The sequence below is a fragment of the Garra rufa genome, chromosome 6, assembly GCF_049309525.1.
Source record: "Garra rufa chromosome 6, GarRuf1.0, whole genome shotgun sequence".
Classification (NCBI taxonomy): domain Eukaryota; kingdom Metazoa; phylum Chordata; class Actinopteri; order Cypriniformes; family Cyprinidae; genus Garra; species Garra rufa.
This window is the reverse complement of record NC_133366.1, coordinates 55,491,820-55,514,199: the sequence shown is the minus strand read 5'-3', so window position 1 is coordinate 55,514,199 and position 22,380 is coordinate 55,491,820. Positions and strand designations below refer to the sequence as shown.

Below are 22,380 nucleotides of genomic sequence, written 5' to 3'. Positions count from 1 at the left end.
ACTGCATCTCTCTCTGTGTGTTTGATCTGTGTTTGTGGAAAATGATGAATGGCTGAGGAAGTGAATCTGTCTCAGTATCATGACACGACTGGAGTGTGTTGGTGACAAACGCTGCTGATCACGAGTGTCAGTGGAAACTAGACTCCAGAGACACTCCATCACTGATCTGAACTGAGATCAGCACAATCCTCCAGTGTTTCCACTCAAACTCACTGCTTTACTGGAGATTCACACAAACTCAACCAACAACTCCACTCAGAAAACACACACACCTCCAGTTTCAGCTCTGAACAAACGTCAACATTTAACACTTGTTCAAACATTAGATAGGTTCAAGTGCATCTGAAAGTGTCTGTAAAGCCGCTCTATAAAACAGAAGCCTTTTAGGTTTTATTTTACATTCGATGCTTAAATTAAAACTCATGATGTTTGGAGAAGCAGAAGTTCATTCTGACGTTTCAGCATTAATAATAAATGATAAACGCTCAAATCAGCTAAATCTGATCACAGTGAAACCTTTCATTTATTTTACGCTCATTGACATTGTTGGAAAGTTCATATAATTGTCAAATCATTTCTGACCCTGGACCACAAAAAATTATTGCTTTTTTTATGCCAAAAATCATTCGGATATTAATTAAAGATCACGTTCCATTAAGATATTTTGAAAATTTCCTAGCAAAATGTAATTTTTGCTTGGTAATATGCATAGCTAAGAACTTCATTTGGACAACTTTAAAGGTGATTTTCTCAATATTTTGACTTTTTTTGCTCCCTCAGATTGTAGATTTTCAAATAGTTGTATCTCAGCCTATCCTAACAAACCATACATCAATGGAAAGCTTTTTTTATTATATAAAACAGTTAAAAATATTAAAAATATGTAGCCTTCTGACTGGTTTTGTGGTCCATGGTTACGTTTTTATTTGTACAGTGTTTTCACGATCCGTGTTTTAAAGCAGCTTTAGATTCAATCCAGTCTTTATAATCTTTGTAATATCATCAGTGGTTACGAGACGCATTAAATCAAACAAAACAAAAAAATAAGCTGGTAAGTAAATCTTTGGAGAGATTTTCACTCGTGGTCTGGATTAAATGTTTGTTAGATTGCAGAAATACTTGCTTGTTCTCTAAATGCAGTAAAAAAATTAACTGAACACTAATTTTAGAAAAATATAGAAATTTTAAATAGTTTGGCATTTTTGATGTATTAAATTCACATCAGATTATAAAGATAAAATGTGGGGAATAAATAAAGGTTTTGTAACGCCAATGTGAGCAGCAAGACTCTCTTTCTAAAGAGAACAAAGTGAACAATAGTCAGACAAAAACAAAACACGAGACATTGAAGATTATTACGAGAGAAACATACTAACACACATTCAGATGATGCTTTTAAAAACATCCGTTTAACATTATTAGTATTATTATTAAAAAATAACAAAATGTGATCATTTCTTAGTTTAATATTAATAACGCTGACTGTATTTTGATCTTTTTGTTCATTGATTCCATATAATCATTTAAAAAATAATAATTCTTAGTAATAATTAAATTTGAATCGCTAGATATTTTCAATATGGAGTGAAAGGAAGACAAACGGCCCTCAAATGCGGCCTGCCAGAGAAACGCGAGGCTAGAGATCTAAACTCGGATCAGACGGCGTTTGTGTTCAGGAGGCCAAAGGTCAAACGCTAAAATCATCTGAAATGTGTTTCTGAGCTGAATTTCTCAAATGATTTGAAATCAATAGACAGAAGGAAACGCTCCACTCCACAGAAACCTCGATAAGATGGCGGCCTTCCCTCCTGCAGTCTGATCTCTGATCCGCTCAACAAACACAAACACAGACACAGACAGAGTCTTACCTGACACAGGTGTGACGGACAGCAGGACGACCGCAGCCGACGCTCCTCTCAGCACCATCATTACCCCTCCGTCCGTCTGTCTGTGTGTCTGACTCTGTGTCTGACGGGCCGCAGGTTCCAGACGTACGTGTGTGTGTGAGCGAGTGTGTGTTTGATGCTGTGACTTCAGCTTGAGATCTGCTCTCTGACAGGAAGTGGCTCCTCAAGCTCCACCTGTACATACAGACACAACCCACCTACTGACACACTGATGACACACACACACACACACACACACACACACACACACACACACACACACACACACACACACACACACACGACCTACTCATTCTCAGAGGAATATAAGAGCGATTAACAAATGAGAAATGAACAATCCAATCAAGGTTCAGCTCTTTATTTCACTGCATTATGACAACCAGATATTTATTAAAATATACATCAGCATTAGAAAAATAATCACTCTGAGTAAATAACGGTTGACTGGCGTCTGTGATTTTATAGCGCTGGAAGACGTCAGGTGTGCATTAAAACATGGATTTACTATAAAACACAAGCAAAATGAGCAAAAACATCTGTGAGATTCATATTTCCCACTGCAGGGCTCAGAGGTCAAAGGTCAGTTGCTAAAGGACATCAAATTGAGCATCTGAAACACACATCAATCTCACCACACTTTCTTAAGGGAGACACTGAAGGCAAAAAAAATTCATGCACCTGTCAAGTTTGAGATTTTGGGCTTTTTGTTTTTTTCATAAAGTGTTTTTTTTTTCAGACTAGTGGAAAGAAAACACCCAAAAGACACGGTTAGGTCTTTCTTCTATAGTAGTTTATCTATTTGTGTCAATAGATTTCAAACACAATACAGATTTTTAAAGGCCAAGAGTGTTTTCTCCTACACTGAGCCATAAATCTCCACTTCAGCAGCACTTACACACACCACACTTTACATTTGTGTTCCTGTCTATATCCTGAAGGTTTTTACAGAGGGATTTGTTCATTTATCATTTGCTTGATTTTATACATTTTATTCCCCCAACATAGTAAAAAAAACAAACAAACATTGTTTTCTGTCTGTTCTTTTTTTCAGAATTCTGGAGTGATGAAATGAGATTCATTCCTTCCGTAAAAACATTTGACTCTAATATGTCAAAAAAATTAAACCAGAATTTTGAAACTGACTACATCCAGTGTTTAGTTTTGTACTAGAAATGTATGCAAATGAGCACATATTTCATTATATAATGGCTCATTTGCATATTTAAACCTAACATTTTAGAAAACTTGTAATACAAAAATGTTTGCAATTATCAATGTAATCAATCAACTGAGTAAGTAAGGCGATAACTATTAGTTATTTTTTACCCTATTCACCTGCAGTGTCTCGCCTTAAGATTTAAATCAAAACGAATCTGCAAACGGACGAATGAAACAGCCTGTGCAAACTGCAACAATCATTCTGAAGCATTTTACTAAATGCTTACAAAATTGTTCTATAAATGTCCCGAATAAATGAACAACATGTGATTAATACATCACAGACACACACACACACACAGCATCAACCTGAGAAACACTCATCAATCCGAGAATCTTTTGAAACGTTCCATCAGAGATTCTGATCCACTTCACCAAGATCACCGCGTGTCACTTCCTGTAGAAACACACACACACACACGCTGTGGTCACATGACATTCAGCACAGCGTCTGCTTCTGTCTGATAACAGCTGTTCTCAGAGCTGGCATACACAGAAACATATGAACAACATATGCAGCATTCAGTATCATTTGGACCTGCAGAGGATTTTACTGCTAGTTAAACACAATGTTCTTGCATCAGAATAAAACACGCTAACTACATGTGACCTGTGGCGGCAAAATGAGTCGGAATGCACATGGTCTAATTTTGAGCTACGGGCAGAAGAACGGAACATTTTTTGGTCAAATCTGAGTTTTTCACAAAAATGAACTCATTAAGCCCTCGTCTAGCAATGCTCCAAATAGTAATTAAATATTTAAAATCATCTTTATTTGTACGTTTCTCTGCTCACTTCTGGACGACTGAATTCTCCCCACAGGTTGTAGATCTATTGTTGCAAAGTGCAATCCTCCTATAAAGTACATTATTGTGAAATATGTCTTGGTGAGATTGACACAAACATAATCTGTGATGTCTCACTTGAACGTTGAGTTAATGGTTGGGGAAGAATCTGATCTTAACATAAATCTGTCTCACTGTTAATCAAACATTAAAAGACAGAATCACTCACTGCTTTTGATTAAACTACTGTTAATTTGCATCTTTGTTTTTATTTTGAATAACAAAGATAATATTAAAGCGGCAAGCAGCGATGAACGGGCCCTCGCCATCTGCGCAGTCGCCATCCCGGTAGCATCAGTAAAACGGTGGCCAGTGGGCACATGCATTCACAGCAACCTTTAAACCACCCTCCCCTCTCACTCCTCTCTCTCTCTCTCTCTCTGTCTCTCCCCCTCATCCCCTCCCCCTGCACTCACTCTAACACTCAACACACACACACACACACACACACACAAATAAAGGCAGAGTGAAAAGAGATGTCTGATAGTTTTGAAATTTTCTTTTATTCAGAGAGTTTTGTATATCTATGAAAATGAACTGTTTCTTTAGAATGACTAGTTCTCTGTATGAAACAAGTTTTAAAGAGTTTGGATGCTGCACTTTAAAGATATAAAATTACTGAAAATGGAAAATGAAACTCTAAGCATGTTATCTGCCTCAAAACTGAGTTTGATGTCTGTAGCTACAACTAACCCTCCAACTTTTGTCAAAAGGTGGTGCTATAGAGTGCCTCCTCCACGCCCATTTATGAGCTTTTGCTAGTGTCTAACTATCATTAATATTGATATGTGTGTTGAGATTCATGAAATTCTGAGCATGTTATCTGCCAAAAATATATTGCATTGTATGGGTCAAAATGATTGATTTTTCTTTTACGCCAAAAATCATTAGGATATTAAGTAAAGATCATGTTCCATTAAGATATTTTGTAAATTTCCTACCATAAATATATCAAAAATATTTTTTGATTAGTAATATGCATTGCTAAGAACTTCATTTGGGCATCTTTAAAAGTGATTTTCTCAATATTTAGATTTTTTTGCTCAGATTCCAGATTTTCAAATATTATCCTATCCTAACAAACATCAATGGAAAGCTTATTTATTCAGTATAAATCAAAACCTAGACCCTTATGACTTGTTTTGTGGTTCAGGATCACATATAGAGCGTGATTTTAATGAAATATAAGTGAATGACAGAAGTGAAGCTGGATCAGGTCTGCTGGACTCACCGTGTTTGCGGAACGGAGCGGCTCTGTAATATTCCTCCGGCGTCACTGTCTTCACTCCACCAAAGTAATCGAGCACCCAGACCTGTGTGATGTTCATCTTGGCGAAGAACCAGTTGTGGTCCGTGGGCCAGTCGATCATCTCCGGATGTCTGCCGAAGAGAGCGGCTTTGGCCATCGACGCCTCGCTGCCGTTCACCTGCAACAGATTCACCGTCACTCATTCACATCCATCCAGATCAAACCAGACCAGATCAGACCAGACCAGACCAGGAGATCAGTGCTGTACCTCCACGACGGAGCCTGACAGGATGATGTGGGCGCACAGCGGACTCTGAGGATCGAATCCGTGATTCTTACAGTAGCTGGTCTGAGCCAGAGACACCGACAGAGAGGCCTGCGGATTCACCTACGGACACACACACACACACACACACACACACATACACAGATCTTTATTCATCTGCAGTGTGCTCATGTTTTTAAGTTCAACCGTTCAGTTCTGCTGGATGCTGATAAACTGAAATGGCTGAGTCGCGTCCTGACAGATCTGTGCTGAATCATGCTGATGTCACACTCACATTAAACCACATCACTGTTATATATTCATAGAAAGATATTTAAGATTAAATAATTCATCTCATAAAAATACTTAAATTATTAAGTAAAAATATTTAGGTTTTTAATATTTAATAGTAGTGTCTGGCAGTTAATGTATTTGCATTTTACCTATTTATTTCATATGTATACGACGCTGTTCAAAAGTTTAGGATCAGTAAGCAAGGCTGCATTTATTTGATCAAAAATACAGAAAAAATGTGAAAAATTATTTAAATTTAAAATAGCTGTTTTCTATGCAAATATATTATTAAATGTAATTTATTTTGTTGGAACCTGTGCTTTTTTTTTCTTCAGGAGTCTTTAACATTTTTGTACTTCTGTAACAATATAAACTAATATCTAAAAGTTTGGCATCAGTAAAATTTGATTCTTTCCTTTTTTTAAAGAAATTAATACTTTTATTGACCAGAGAAGTGTTAAATTGATATAAAAAAGTGATAGCAAGGAATTATATTGTAAGAAAAGACTTATATTATGAATAAATGCTGTTTTTTTTACCTTTTATTCATCAAGAATCCTAAAAAAAAAAAAAGAATCACAGGTTGCAAAAAAAAAAAAAAAATGCAGCAGCACAACTGTTTCCAACATTGATAATAGCAGTAATAAATCAGAATTAGAATGATTTGCCAATAAGAAATCTGCTTTGCATCAAAGGAATAAAAATAAATTTTAAAACATATTAACATAGAACAGCATTATTTCAAACTGTAATAATATTTCACATTTTCCTGTATTTTTGATCAATAAATGCAGCCTCGATGAGCATATAAGAATTTTAAAAAATTTTTTTTTTAAATCTTACTGATCCCAAACTTTTGAGCGGAAGTGTATATGTTACAATGTATACAATTCGGTTAAACTCTTTGTTTGATCTTGTGTTTCATAAAGAGTTGTGTGAACCTGGCTTTATCAAATGTATCAAGAGTATCTGATGTCTGTATTGATTATTGATTATCGATCAGCATCGATCCGCACCTGCAGGTCCTGCACCGAGATCTCCATGTGTGTGAGGTACATGTACGGGGTTCCGGTTCCGTTGCCCGCGGGCCCGTCGCTGATGGAGAAGGCGTTGGAGAACGGCTGTCCTTTGACCGGATCGTGAGTGGAGATGGTCGCCATCGAAGCCCAGTCGCACTTATTGACCACGAACCGGGCCATCCGAGCGACCTCCTCATGCGGCGGAACCGACAGCGGCGAACCGACAGCGGCGACCAGCGCGACACACACCGCCAGCAGAACACGACTCATGACCGACCACTGGACACTACTGAACCACACCAGCGTCTGATCACCGAACACAACACAAAACAAATGATTCATATGATTCAGAGTCATGACTCCTGACTCCTAATGAATCACATGAGCACTGATCCCTGTAAACGACGCAGGACTGAACACAAATGATTCATTTGATCAAACGAGTCATGAGGGAACTCCACAACAAATGGTCACATGATCAAAACAGCGGTCATGTGATCTCAACACGTGGTTACAGAAGGATCCAAACCACAAACAAGTTACTAAACCTGTGAAAGAAACCATGATTAGAGACTCTGAATAAACTACCTTTCTATTCATATTTGAAGAACTTCCTAAAACTACTCAAAAGATCTATGCATCATAGACATGACATTTTCAACACATAATTTGTAAGTTATAATCACCTAAAACCCTTTAAAATAATTAAAATATAACTTTAAACATCAAATTCAAGATACTGCAATTGATGTTGTCACAAACATAAAATATGAGCAACACAAATAAGTAAATAGTTGCCTTTTTCAAAGGTCTTAACTCTTAAAAATAAAAATAAAAAGCATTAAAAGGTGTTGATGTGCGCTCATAAAGACTCTAATTGATTATTTACAAAGTAATGAATTCTAACAGCTGATTGGTCAGGAGATCATTAGCACAGCTGAAGGTCAATTAAACTCAATGAAGCTCCAGTATAAAACACAAGACTCTCAGCTGGAAAATCAAACAACTCAACCGCTTGTTTCTTGTTTATTTGGTGTGTTTATCAGGTAAGTGTTGTATTCAACTTTTGGTAACTCAAATTAGACTTTACATCTGCTGTGACTTCTGGTTAAGTTTTAATAGTTACTTTTTTTATAGTAGTACTGATTAACTAAACTAATTAAGGTGCAACCCCTGGACCACAAAACCAGTCATAAAGTGTCAATTTTCACGTTTTATAAATCTGAAAGCTGATTAAGTTTTCCATTGCTGTATGGTTTGTTAGGATGAAACTATTTGAAAATCTGGGGGTGCAAAGATTTTCAGTATTGAGAAACTTGGACTTTTCCTTTAAAGGTGTCCAAATGAAGTTCTTAGCAATGCATTATCAAATTAATGTTTGGAGATGTTTACGGTAGTAAGTTTATAATCATGTTACAGTCTTTACTGTATCCTGATGATTTGACAAAATGGAAAAGTATCATTTTGACCCGTACAGTATACTTTTTGGCTATTGCTACAATTATACCTGTGCTACTTAAGACTAGTTTTGTGCTCCAGGGTCACAATCCAATTTATTTCACTTTTGGTGTTCTTTGACTCAACCCTACACTACTTTATTTTCTCCTTTTTAGAGTATTTTATCTCTATCATGTCTGGTCGCGGTAAGAAGATCGTCGCTGCCCCGAAGAGCAAGACGTCAGTGTCGCGCTCGACGCGCGCGGGTCTCCAGTTCCCGGTGGGCCGTATCGCGCGTCTCCTGCGGAAGGGCAACTACGCGGCGCGCATCGGCTCCGGGGCGGCGGTGTACCTGACGGCGGTCATCGAGTACCTGTGCGCGGAGGTGCTGGAGCTGGCGGGCAACGCGAGCCGCGACAACAAGAAGATGCGCATCGCGCCGCGTCACATCCAGCTGGCGGTCCGCAACGACGAGGAGCTGAACACGCTGCTGGGCGGCGTCACGATCTCGGAGGGCGGTGTTCTGCCCAACATCCAGGCGCAGCTGCTGCCCAAGAAAACAAAAGGCCCACGGGACCCGGCCAACACCAGCAAAGAGGTCCAGTCCCAGGACTTCTGATGCTCGGACTCTGGTTTATGCACTTAACTGTTGATGGTTTTAAATGAATAAATGTTCTGGTTTTTCATATCTGCCTGGTTCTGGTGTTTTTATGACTTTAGTTTTTGACCTTCATCAGAAGTTCTTCTGAAGTCCCACATGAAGTCGAAACTAGCCTCATCTTGGTCTCTTCTGTGGCTTTTAGGTCCTTTTATGTTTGTGGCCTTCAAAGATGAACTCTGAGCAGGTACTCGCAACTCAAGGTGGTGTTTTGTTTTTGTTGCCAAAATGTTAAGCTTCTTGAACCATGTTCACCGATACCAAGAAAGTATATTTCCTGTCTTGCAGTAGACTAAAGGCAAATAGAGCTCAACTAGACTTGATATGTAATGTTTGCGGGTTTTTTTTTTTTTTTTCTAAAATGTTATGAATGCATTTGAGTTAAACATATAGGATGGAGCATGTAATTTACTTAACACCCTAAAATCTATTTTCAAATACACATGTCCAAAAATGCTTTGGTAGAAAACATCCAAGCTAATTTATTTAGCTGCTTTTTTTTTTTTTTTTTTTGCAGTTCCAAAGTTGAATTAAAGCTGCAAGCAGCGATGAAGGGTCCCTTGCACCTGGGCTCACCAACGACTGGTGGCTTCAGGAAAACAGTCAACGGCAATATGCTTTTAATATAGTAAATAACTATTTCCATAGCGAAATATCAAACCTTGTCACGCCGCCACGGACACGCCCTTTAACCTTTAGATTAGACTCTGGATCTGAATAAATCTCTAGGAGGAGTTCGTACAATGCCTGAAAATGGCAAAAATGACAATTTGCTGAGACAATGAAAAAAAACTGACTTCCTGTTGGGTTTCCAATTTTGCTCCAAGAGACTTTTTTTGTAAGTATTGGTGTGTTTTATGTTTGTACTGATTTCCGTGCTGGTACGTGAAATGTAGCTCAAAGCGCACACCGCTGAACGTGTAAAGGTGGCGCCATTTTGCCACACCCACTTCTGTAACCCATATCAGACGTTTCATGAGTTTTCAAGCATGTTTAGGCCCTCAAAAATGCCATTATTTTGGAGAATAATAATAAACGGAGCAATTCCAACAGGGTCTTCGCACCACTGGAGCTCGGGCCCTAACCAGAGAAACTTGTCACACTGATAATGAGCAACACTAACCAGTTAACTCCCACAACTTCCTTCCTGCACAGATATTGTTAGAATGAATATTCTGAACACCTACTCATTGACAATCAACCCAAAGCCACACTCTTAAAAATAAAGGGTCTTTATTGGCATCAATGGTTCCTTATGGTCCCATGGAACCTTTCAAAATGCAGAAAAAGTTTTTTTTAAATAGTAAAAAAAGGTTCTTTAGATTTTTAAAAAGTTCTTCTAAATGGTTGATTTAAGAACTGGTTACTGAAAAGTTCTTTTGTTTTTTTTCTACGGCATCACTGTACCTTTTGGAACCTTTATTTTTAATATCTATGTTCCAGCAGTATAGAAAGTTTAATTTAGTTATTGCTATCAGTTAACACGTTTACCAGAGTGTCATTATATGATCTCACAGTCATTAGGCTGAAGATAAAGACAGATATTTTGGTTTGGAAATAGACATTCCTGCCCATTTCCCCGATTTCACTTTCACAGCATTCCTGATCATTCAGACATTTATTCATCACACATGTGTCTGAAATCATTTCATAATCCAGTATAAAAACCAGAGGGGTGTTCCATAAAACAAATTTACCAAATAATCCAGGCTTATTTTAGTTAGTCCTACTTATTGTCACTTGATTTGGCTCAAAATAAATCAGACTAACTGAAAAAAGCCTGACTTATTTGATAAACTTGTTTTATGGTTTATGTTGGTTTATTGATGTATATGTAGATCCTTAAAGGGTTAGAATAAAGGTTCACATTGATGCCATAGAATGTTTTTCAGAAAAAACAAGTCAAAATGAAGTGTTTTTTCTTAGAACAAGCAAAATAATCTGTTTGTTAATCTTATTTTTTTCACCCCATTGGCAGATTATTTTGCTCGTTTCAAGCAAAAACACTTCATTCTGACTTGTTTTTTCTGAAAACAAGACAATAATTTACTTGTTTAGAAAATCCTTCTTGATTAAAGAATGTTTAGATATTTTGGCTGAAAACAAGACAGAAAATCTAAGAAAGGCATTTTTTGCAGTGTTTGCCTCATGGTATACGCAAGCATCTGCAAAATGACTTTAAACGAGATGTAACAAATATTAAACTTCAAATCCAGATATTTCCTATTTATTAATTTTTTCTTTGAAGAACCAGGATTCTCCCAGTCTTAGAAAACACGGCCAAACAGACTGTCATATAAAATTGGCCATTTCTACAAAGAGCACATGTTTCTCTAGCTATTCAAAATTCTAAATATTCCATTTGTCAATCAGAAGCTGAATAAGAATTCCCAAAAACATTCAGCTGATTTTATATTAATCTCTGGACATTCTCAGTTTCTGTAGATGAAAGGTTTGAGCACCAAACTCAAGAAGAAGCGCTAGTTTGAACGTGGTCCATCAGAACATGTTCTCATCAATACTGAATACAGCGAACACTAAACACACGGCGCAGAGCCTCAGAAACACGAAGCTCACGCAAACACCGCAGACTCCATCAGATGACGGAGGAACACCTCAGAACTTCACAAGATCATGCTCACTTCCTCCTGTGGACGAGCAGTTCCAGGTCAGTTCAGTTCCTGCTGTGACAGACCTGAGAAATGAAGCAGATTAACGTTGAGCTTCAGTCTGGTTTCCTGCATTAGTGTCTGCAGTTATTCTGAATGAGCCTCACCTGCTGGTGAAGAAGGCGATGAGTGGGAACTGTGGGTCGTGTGTGTCAGTGAACACGCTCTGGATGAAGAGATTCGGCTCACAGCTGTGCTGCAGATCAACCACAAACAATCAATCAATCAATCAATCAATCATGAATGATCAAATACACTCATACTGCTATTTATTAGCACCAGTTCTTATGCTCCATGTCCATCAAGTCATAAAGGATTCATTCAAATAGTAATTTTGTTGTGTGTTTTTGACATTTTATTAGTTTATTTTAAAGTATGTAGTTTTTATTAGGTTTTAGATTATTTAGTTTTAGTTATTTTAGTAATCAAGGAAAGCTCTAAGAAATGAAGAAACATTGCCTTGACAAATAGTTGAAACTAAATATATTTAATTTTTTAAAATGTTTTAGTTGATATTTATTTGGGTTTGGTTATTATATGTTAACAACCCTAATATTTTTTCATCTCACAATCTGAAGTTTTTTTTTGATTTGCAAGTCTGAATTTATTCTATTATTTATTATACTTTTTTCTAGATATAAACTCACAATTCTGAAAAGATAAGTTAGGGTTAGAACGGAATTAGTGGAACTGTCAGATAAAAACTAAAATATATATATATATATATATTTCATGGCAAAAAGGCCTTCCAAAAGTTAACAACAATAACTATTATTTATATTATTTATAAAAAATAAATACGTTTATTTTTTTATTATTTATTTATTGTTTTATTATTTATTTATTGTTCTATTTTAATGATTTTAGTTTTAGTTAACAATAATAACCGTGATTCATATATATATATATATATATATATAAAGGTCAAAAACATAAAATAGTTTAAGCATAAAAAATTTTTTACTACTTTAAATTGTTGTTGTTTTTCCCAAAAAATATTTGAAAGTTTTCTGTTTAAATTTACTGCATTTTTGTTTTTCTGAACAAAAAAATAAATATCATACATTTTTCCCTAATTTTCAGAAGACACCCACTAATTTAGTGTAACAGTTTTGTCAGGCATATTTACAGCAAAAATCAATTTATTAATCTATTTATTACGTATTAAAACATGAATTACTTTTACTCCGAATACTAATTAGTTGTAATTATTTTTTTTATTTTTATTTGCCACTATCCTAGATTAAGCCAATTTGTCAGTAAGAATTTTTTACTCATTTAAAACACAATAAAATGTAATATGCTCCCTTATTCTTTATTCTTTTACTTACATTTAATGTGCTTTCTATGGACAAAAAAAAAAAATCACTTTTGCACATTTTGTAAAATGTGGACATCTTAACGTCTTTGATCCATATATATATATATATATATATAGATAGATATTAAAAAGGGTTGATTTAAACATCAGTTTTTGTTCAGATCACATGGACAGATAAAACTCTCTGTGTATTAGAGTGCAATGCCTTCTGGGTAACGTCTGCTGACACTTACGTTGATGAATCGGGCCACGTTTCCTTCTTTGGAGGCGTCCAGGTAATAGATCTGTTCTGGTTTGTGTTTGTGCTGCGAGTGTGTCTTGATCTTAGCGTCGTGTCCGTTTGATTCGGTTAGTCTGGGCTTCTTGCTCACGATCTCCTCGTTCCCTACAAACACACACAGAACATCAAATAAATCATGTCCTGAACTCACTCTGAGAGCACTGGCTGTGTTTCCTGCTTCCGTACCGTTCTCACTGCAGTCCAGTGACGAGACGCTCATCTGCTGCTGGTCCTGAAACAACAGGAGAAACCACATTCATGCCTTTATCTGCAGTGTATTTGAGACTGATGTGCCGAGGACAGGCCTGTGCTTCACCAGGTCAAAGGTCACCTGTAGGCGGTGCACTGACCTTGAGCGGAGCGTGTGGAGTCTGATCAGCGGGTCTCTGGATCACAGGCACATACAGCGGTGGAGAGCAGTCCAGCGTCTCCGGCGTCTCATTGGGTCCGGCGGGCAGCGTCCACTCCTCCACCACCTCCACCTCGTCATCAGACACCGGCTCTCGGCTGCGGGGCTCCGGCGGCTCCTCCACGCTCTGCTGCAGTCGGAGAACCACGCCTGCGCACCCATACCGCATCACCAGTTTTTTAGATAACGGAAAAGGTAATTGCGACTTCTTATCTCACAATCCTTACTTTTTCCTGCAGTTCTGAGAAATAGTCAGAACGTGTGAGAAATAAACTCACAAATGCAAGCTTTTTCGTTAAATGTTTTTTAGTTAATATTTATTTGGGTCTTGTTATTATATGTGACCCTGGAAGACAAATGATTCGATTTGATGCCAAAAATCATTAGGATATCACGGAAAGATCACGTTCCATGAAGATATTTTTTGTAAATAAATATATTAAAAGTAGGGGTGGGCATAGATTAATTTTTTTAATCTAGATTAATCTAGATTAAATCTTGGAATTAATCTAGATTAATCTAGATTAAAATGGCTAATTTGAATTCTGCTGAAGGCATTCAGAATATGTGTGCTACCCAAATAATGACTTAAAGTCTTTGAGAATGGATCATAAAGCTCATAAAGCTGTTCTATGATAATTTGTTGATGAAAATAAATTATGTTCAATTAGATGTACTTGTGTTTACTAACTAACTAACAATGAAATTATTTTTTCTCCCTATTAGATTGTTTTTTTTTTTAACGTCAACACCTATACCCAGCCCATTACATGTTACACCGTACTTTTATTTTGACAGGTTGCCGTGAAGTTTCTGTGTCATACAGTATGATATGATGCTAGTTTTCTCAAATGAAACGGTATAAGTGACACTCACAGCAGTTTGGGAGATTGAGTTTATCTGTTCATGTGAGATGAAAATGCCAAAAATTACCGGGAGCGTCACGTGTGTTTCAGTATGCGTGTAGTAAAAGCTCGTCTCCATCATTCATACATACAGCTAGGCAAACGGAACATACCGGATTCATATTAAAACGGTCTTTTTGCATTTCAGTTTTCACATACACTAGTCCATATCGCGATTTGAATTAAGTGACTGACCAACATTTGATTTATGAATCCAAAAAATGACGAATTTACGTGGCATTTCGCTATAGTAGATTCGGTTTTTATGAATGGAGGACGACGCGACCCCGTCTGTGTTTTGGCGGAGGAGACTTAAACGCGCGACCATATTCTATAGTCTTTGGTATACATCAGCGTTAAACTATCAAGGTGAAAGTCATCATAGCTTGCGTAGTTTAGACCCAGCTCCCAACCCAAATTTGAGAATAGATTAACGGCGATATTTTTTTTATCGCGCGATAAGAGTTTCACGTTAACGCAGCACGTTAACGCCGATAACGGCCCACCACTAATTAAAAGTAAATTTTTGATTAGTAATATGCATTGCTAAGAACTCCATTTGGACAACTTGAAAGGCGATTTTCTCAATATTTGGATTTTTTTGCACCCTCAGTTTTCAGATTATTCAAAAATAAACGGATTTACTTTTTATCTCACAATTTGAACTTTTTTCGCAATTCCGAATTTATATCTCACGATTCTTATTTCTTTCTCAAAATTCTAATTGAAAGTCATACTTTTTGATATATTTATGCTCAGAATTTTAAACTCAGAATTGCAAGATATGTACAATTCTGAAAAGATAACTTAGGGTTAGATAAAATTTATATTTAAGTATTTTTTTTCCCCTGATTTAGTTTTAGTTAATGATAACTCAAATTTACATATTGTTGTATTTTAAAGTGTTAATGATAATATCCCTGGTGTGCACAGAAGCATGCAGCATTTGTGTACCTGCGTAAATGCAGATGAAGGTTCCCTTGTCGAGGTCATCTCTGCAGCGTACGGCCCAGCCGCGGTCCGGAGTACGGAACACCTGCAGTCGCACACGCAGACCCTTCTGCACCACACGGTTCTGACAGCGGCTCTTGTTACAGCCACACCACGGGCCGCACTCGAACAACCTGACAGATCACATGACAGATCAACCGATCACATGACAAATCACATGACAGATCAACAGATCACATGACAAATCACATGACAGATCAACAGATCACATGACAAATCACATGACATCACATGATAGATCACATGACAGATCAACAGATCACATGACAAATCACATGATAGATCACATGACACATCACATGATAGATCACATGACACATCACATGATAGATCACATTACAGATCAACAGATCACATGACAAATCACATGACAGATCAACAGATCACATGACAAATCACATGACAGATCAACAGATCACATGACAAATCACATGACATCACATGATAGATCACATGACAGATCAACAGATCACATGACAAATCACATGATAGATCACATGACACATCACATGATAGATCACATGACACATCACATGATAGATCACATTACAGATCAACAGATCACATGACAAATCACATGACAGATCAACAGATCACATGACAAATCACATGACAGATCAACAGATCACATGACAAATCACATGACATCACATGATAGATCACATGACAGATCAACAGATCACATGACAAATCACATGATAGATCACATGACACATCACATGATAGATCACATGACACATCACATGATAGATCACATTACAGATCAACAGATCACATGAAAAATCACATGACATCACATGATAGATCACATGACAGATCAACCGATCACATGACAAATCACATGACAGATGACATGACAGATTGATCAGAACTCACCCTGTGGTCACGGGCGTGTTCAGCCGCTGGTGTGTGTACCCATGATGCTCTCCTGCTCCTCTGACCGTCCGCTGAACACACGCGCAGCTCTGTGCATCTGCGCAGCCGTCCTCGCAGTCGCAGCACACTGAGAAAAACGGCGCTGCGCTGAGGAAGCATCCGTGCGGCCAGCGCTCTTTCCGGTAGCGGAAGTCTTTGGGCCGTGTGGCGTCCAGCTCGTTGAACAGAGAAACTGGAACGGGCTCGATGCCGCGGCTGAGGTCTCGCTCGAACAACGAAGCTTGAGCTTGAGCATGGTTTTCTGGAACGATCAGCGGGTTGAAACTGAAGTTGTCCGGCTGCAACACGCCCAGACTGTCCGACTGCAGCAGGAACTGAAGCACCTCCTCTGTGGAGCGCAGACTCCTTCCACACGGCGCTTTATACAGCACATCTGCCTCCGGCCTGTCAGACTCCTCGTCCGGATCGCCGCCGGGTCGCACGCACGCGCAGTGGCGCTGGAACTGGCACAGCATGGGCACGTGCAGCGGGTTCTGACCCAGGAAGCGGTCTGCGTGAGCGGGCAGCTGCGGGACGCATGCGGGGTTGCAGTCGTGCGGACGGTAGACGAGGGCCACCGGAGACTTGGGCTCTTCTGAACAGAAGCTCAGAGGAGACAGCAGCAGCTCCGGGACGCTCACCGCCTCGGCTCGACCCGCTAAAGACGTCTGGCTGTGATCGGAGCTCGACTCTGCGTCTCTGTAGAGTCTGTCAGACAGCAGCACAGAGTCAGGAACCAGAAAACAACACTCAAACCTTGTCTTCATACAGCTAAACCCTGACTGGTGTGATTGCCATTTTATAGCTGAGAAATGTCATTAAATGTCAGTTTTGTTTACTTAAATAAGCCAGAAAGCTCGTTTATAAAACACATGTAAAATCGATCAATCGTGATTCATTACATCCAAAATGAAAGTTTGTTTACATAATATTTGTGTGTAAGTGTGTGTGTATAGACTACCGCTCAAAAGTTTGAGATCAGTAAGATTTTTAATGTGTTTTAAAGAATTCTTGCTTATCAAGGCTGCATTTATTTGATCAAAAATACAGAAAAAAAGTACTGTAAAAATATTATTACAGTTTGAAATAATGGTGTTCTATATTAATATATTTGAAAATATAATTTATTCCTGTGATGCAAGGCTAAATGTTTATCAGCCATTACTGCAGTCTTCAGTGTCACATGATCATTCAGAAATCATTCTAATATACTGATTTATTACTGTTATTACTGTTATTATCCATGTTGGAAACTGCTTAATATATTTTTGGAACCTGTGATACTTTTTTTTAGGATTCTTGATGAATAAAAGGTTAAAAAGAACAGCATTTATTTATAAATCTTTTCTAACAAAGTCTTTGCAATCACCTTTTATTAATTGAACAAATCCTGTGTGAACAAAAGTATTAATTTCCTTTAAAAAGGAAGAATAAAAATTTACTGACGCCCAACTTTTAGATGGTAGTTTATATTGTTACAAAAGATTTTTTTATTTTAAATAAATGCTGTTCTTTTCAACTTTTTATCTTTTAAAGAATCCTGAATTTTTTTTTTTATTAAAAAATAAATAAAAAACGCAGGTTCCAAAAAATATTAAGCAGCACAACTATTTCCAACACTGATAATAAATCAGCATATTAAAATTAAAATTCAGCTTGGTATCACAGGATTGAACTACATTTAAAAAAATATTCACATAGAAAACAGCTCTTTTAAATTAAATAATATTTCACAATATTAGTTTTTTCTGTATTTTTGATCAAATAAATGCAGCCTTCATGAGCATAAGAAACGTCTTTAAAAACCATTAAAAATCTTACTGATCCCGGACATTTGAGCGGAAGGTGTATATATTTTGCAAACACAGACTTAAATGTATCATTTTCCTACAATCTCTTTGGTAACAGAGTTAAACATTTGAGCTGTAACACAGTCATCACTAACAAGTGGTAAATCCTGAGAAAAGGTTTTGAACTCCTCCGTGCTGCAGGAAGGGTTCAAACAAGGTCACTTCCTGTGCGCTACACGTTTCTACGATCTTACATTCATCAGTTGTGGAAAATGATGTGGTAGAGGAGTGTGAGACAGCTATAGAGGTGTTTCTGGTGAATATGACAGACCGCGAGCAGTCCTTCTGCAGATAGTCCTCCGTCTCCACACCGTTCCTCAGGCTCTCCGGAGAACACTGAGACTCTGATACGGTCACCGTCAGGATGTCTGAAACACAGACGTGAGCCGCGTCACGCATGACGTGAGATACGAGCAGCAGGATTGATCATCAGCACTAACCTTCATCAATCAGCACCTCCTGAATGCCTTCATTGGTCAGGACGGGGAGCTCAGCCTCCAGGACCATCTTCATGGCCTGAACGTACTCTGAAACACCAGCGGATCAGACAATCACACGATCAGCTCAAACCCATTCAGATATAGACAAACAGACTACTGAGAGCAAGCTAATGCACCTCAATTTCATTTCCCATTTCAATGCATTTTTAGCAATCAGACAGCTCTGTTTTATGCAGTTGTTTTGATTGAGGGAAACAAGTTACAACTCTAGTTCCGACATTATTACTTCTTCAGACATTCCCCTTTATATAAAATAAATATCAGCTGTATAAAAAGTGACACATATTTGGTTTTCAACCACTGAAAATGGTAAATATTCAACCATCCGCTTATGGAGCTGCATTGAGATCTCCATATCTCTGAGGCTGAGTGATACAGGGTCTTAAAAATGAAGTTTCCAAAAGAAAAGTTGATTAAGAACAAGAATGTCAAATCATATTGTGATATCTTAAATACTTCTTGAGTTACAGAGACGCAATCTTGGGAAAAATTCATATTTATGGCACTTAGGCAGGTTTGTTCGATGCTGTTGTTTTGATTTGAAAAGTGATACATTCCTACTTTCACCATTAATTCTACTCCAGACATTCCTATTTTTTTAAAGCGTCATATTTCTACAAAGTGACCTATACTCTGTTTTGGACCCCTGAAAATGTTTACAATTTAACAATTTACTCCTGGATCTCTGGAACTGAACCTTTCAGGGCATTCAAAATTAAGATGGTAAAAGTAAAATGTATTAAGACCCAATATCTAAAAGGGCATTAAGATATCTTTAATATTCTTGAGTTAGACATGCAAACTTTTCAGAAAAATCTTGAAACATGCTTTTGAACTGAAACTGCCACTATTGATCTATGTGACCAAGGAGCACAAAACCAGTCATTAGGGTCAATTTTTTTAAATTAAGATCATCTGAAAACTTTCAATTGATGTACGGTTTGTAAGGATAGGACAATTTTTGAAAACCAGGAGGGTGAGGGTGAAAAAAAATCTAAATATTGAGAAAATTGCCCTTAAAGTTGTTTAAATTAAGTTCTTAGCAATGCATATTACTAATCAAAAATTAAGTTTTGATATATTTATGGTAGAAAATGTACAAAATATCTTCATGGAACATAATCTTTACTTAATATTCTAAAGATTTTTGGCATAAAAAAATTGATAATTTTGACCCTAACCCTAACTTTTGCTACAAATATACTTGTGCTACTTACGACTAGTTTTGTGCTCCAGGGTCACATATAATGCAACAAAGATTGCTAAAGCCAACAGATTTTACTAATAGAGCTACTGATCTCTGTGTAAAAATAACATCATGATGCTGCCATCTTTCCAAAGTCATGTTTATCCTCCAGTAATTTAGCTCTGAATCTCTGAAAATTCTCATTCAGACCCTCCTCTACAAAACAATGCAGTAGTCAATTAGTAAATATGCATCTGTTACTATTAATATTTCATATACTTTTAGCACTATACATGTTTATCTTTCTTCAGAGAAAATACTGACAAAACCAGAGTTTCCAAAAATTGAGTTTCTGAAATCTGGCTGATTTGACACAGAATGACCCGTGTGTGTTTATGTGCTACTGAACCATATTCTGGAAACAGATTTGTACCCAAAAGTGAGCAAAACCTGACAAAATCTCCAAAAACATGTAAGAGTGGTATAAAAAATTAAGTAAACCACATTTTTTTGAAATCGTAGAAATTTCTAGAGGTAGTGTTAGGTTAATACATGTATAGATATCTGTATATAAAAATAACAAAGTCTATGTAATGTCTCCATTTAGATAGCCAAGTGTGTGTGTGTGTGTGTGTGTGTGTGTGTGTGTGTGTGTGTGTGTGTGTGTGTGTGTGTGTGTGTGTGTGTGTGTGTGTGTGTGTGTGTGTACCTCTGTCAGTCGCCGTGTTTTGTCTGATCACGCTTCTTAAGTAATACAGCAGCTCCAGCATTTCATCAAACACTTTTTCGACATCCATCTCCTCCCAGAAGGTCTTGGCTTGCTCTGAAACACACCATCATCTTCTGATCACTCAGTGTTCATCACATGTGTGTTGTGGAGGAGAGAAGTCACTCAGTTTCAACCTCAGATCCTACTGCAGGGCTTCTCCGTTGCTCTCTCTGGACACTCTCCCTAACTCTAGTGTCAGGGTCAGCTCATTAATGCTCTACTGTTCTCTGTCTGAGAGAGGCTCATATCAGAACTTATGATTACTCAGTGTTTGCGTCATTATTTGAAACATTGTATCCATGTTTGAAGGTCATGCGCCTGAAAGAGCAACTATGTATCAGAGCAGGTTCCAGCACGTGACTTCTTCTCTCACAGTCAACACATCGGACTTTTACAGTATTCAAACTATTTCCACAAGTGTTCTCTGTCAGATAAATGAAGAAGTTGATCAAATGAGAGACTGATCTCTGATCTTACCCGTTTCACACTCCATCATGTCTCTGTTATTCTCAGATGTGCTGATATGAGCTGCAGATAGAAACACAAACACTGAACACTCAGTAACTGCCACTAGATCAACATTAAACACAAACAACACAACTACTCCATTCTCTCACAAAGACGCTGATTACAAACATCATGTGCAAAAGATAACGAACATCACAAAAAACGTACGCAAAATGAATGAAAACGTCACATTTAGTGCTTAAACGACTTCACAAAGTGAATGAAAGAAGCCGCCATCAATGAAGCATCATCCGCGCGTGTGCGAACCGACTGAAGTGAATCGACTCTTTCAAACAAGTTCAGTCAAACCGAAACGTTTGTGAATCACTCCATAAACAACACAACATTTAATGCAAACTTTATAACCTAACTAATAATATAGTGTATTATTAAACTAAAAGTATTGTAGTTCTTTCACGGTATTTTGTTTAAACGATAACCCAAATTATCAAGTGAATCATTTGTTTTGGTGAATCAGAACACAGTGTTCGAACGAACCGATTCGCTCAAATCGAGTTTCCCTAATGTTTTGGTTTCAGCAAAAGTCAAGACAATCGATTATCGATATCTTATAGATCATCAGTGCTCTTTTAATTTGTTTCAACACAGTTGTAGTAAATACGCCATCGTTTAATGGCTAATGCGTGGTTTGTGTGTAAATATAACGTGTTATTAAATGATTCTCTTTCCATCAGTGATTCCGTGTTCGCCTTTAATGTCTGAACATGTGAACAGTTTATTCGCTGCTAGTTTATTTTATTACTATTTTATTAACACTGTAAACACACCGATGTAATGTTGACAGGCATAAAGCGCGTATTTAAATGTCATCACGTGACGTGGTGTTGTATGTTATGTATCATGTACTTCCGGTCAGGTTTTGTAACAATGATAGTGCGTTTATTGTGTAAGTCAACATTAATAGTTCAGTTGTCCGGTGTGTTTGTTGACTGCAGCGGATCTCATTATTTACAGTAAGAACAACATCCGTTCATTTATCTTCATCATGTTCTAGTGAACACCAGCTGCATACTGTACTAGTTTGAGTTATTCTCGGTTTTAATCGCAATCTGAAATATTTCCTGTTTATTACCGTGAAGCTGATTTGAAACAGATGTGAATTGACTTAAATGAGTATACTCTTTAATCTATCTTGATTTTACAGT

At 37.4% G+C, this 22,380-nt stretch overlaps 3 protein-coding genes across 3 annotated transcripts; 1 reads left to right on the top strand and 2 right to left on the bottom strand.

Moving 5' to 3' along the window:
- Positions 1-2,249: 2,249 nt before the first annotated feature.
- Positions 2,250-8,718, bottom strand: creg1 (cellular repressor of E1A-stimulated genes 1). The gene is made up of 5 exons (XM_073842479.1): positions 8,608-8,718; positions 6,795-7,103; positions 5,488-5,607; positions 5,202-5,397; positions 2,250-3,522 (listed from the first exon to the last, which is right to left on the bottom strand). Exons 2-5 carry the CDS (start codon positions 7,065-7,067, stop codon positions 3,506-3,508), a joined length of 606 nt encoding a protein of 201 aa, XP_073698580.1. The 5' UTR covers positions 7,068-7,103; positions 8,608-8,718; the 3' UTR covers positions 2,250-3,505.
- h2af1al (H2A histone family member 1a like) lies at positions 8,054-8,853 on the top strand. Its single transcript, XM_073842480.1, has one exon. It carries the CDS (start codon positions 8,428-8,430, stop codon positions 8,851-8,853), a length of 426 nt encoding a protein of 141 aa, XP_073698581.1. The 5' UTR covers positions 8,054-8,427.
- A 1,255-nt stretch (positions 8,854-10,108) lies between these two features.
- setdb2 (SET domain bifurcated histone lysine methyltransferase 2) lies at positions 10,109-21,471 on the bottom strand. Its single transcript, XM_073842216.1, has 12 exons — positions 21,383-21,471; positions 21,185-21,235; positions 20,648-20,761; positions 18,693-18,779; positions 18,524-18,620; positions 16,364-17,110; positions 15,431-15,600; positions 13,513-13,721; positions 13,349-13,394; positions 13,116-13,267; positions 11,669-11,757; positions 10,109-11,587 (listed from the first exon to the last, which is right to left on the bottom strand). The coding sequence occupies exons 2-12, from the start codon at positions 21,201-21,203 to the stop codon at positions 11,509-11,511; spliced, it is 1,809 nt and encodes a 602-aa protein (XP_073698317.1). The 5' UTR covers positions 21,204-21,235; positions 21,383-21,471; the 3' UTR covers positions 10,109-11,508.
- Between the last annotated feature and the right edge of the window lie 909 nt (positions 21,472-22,380).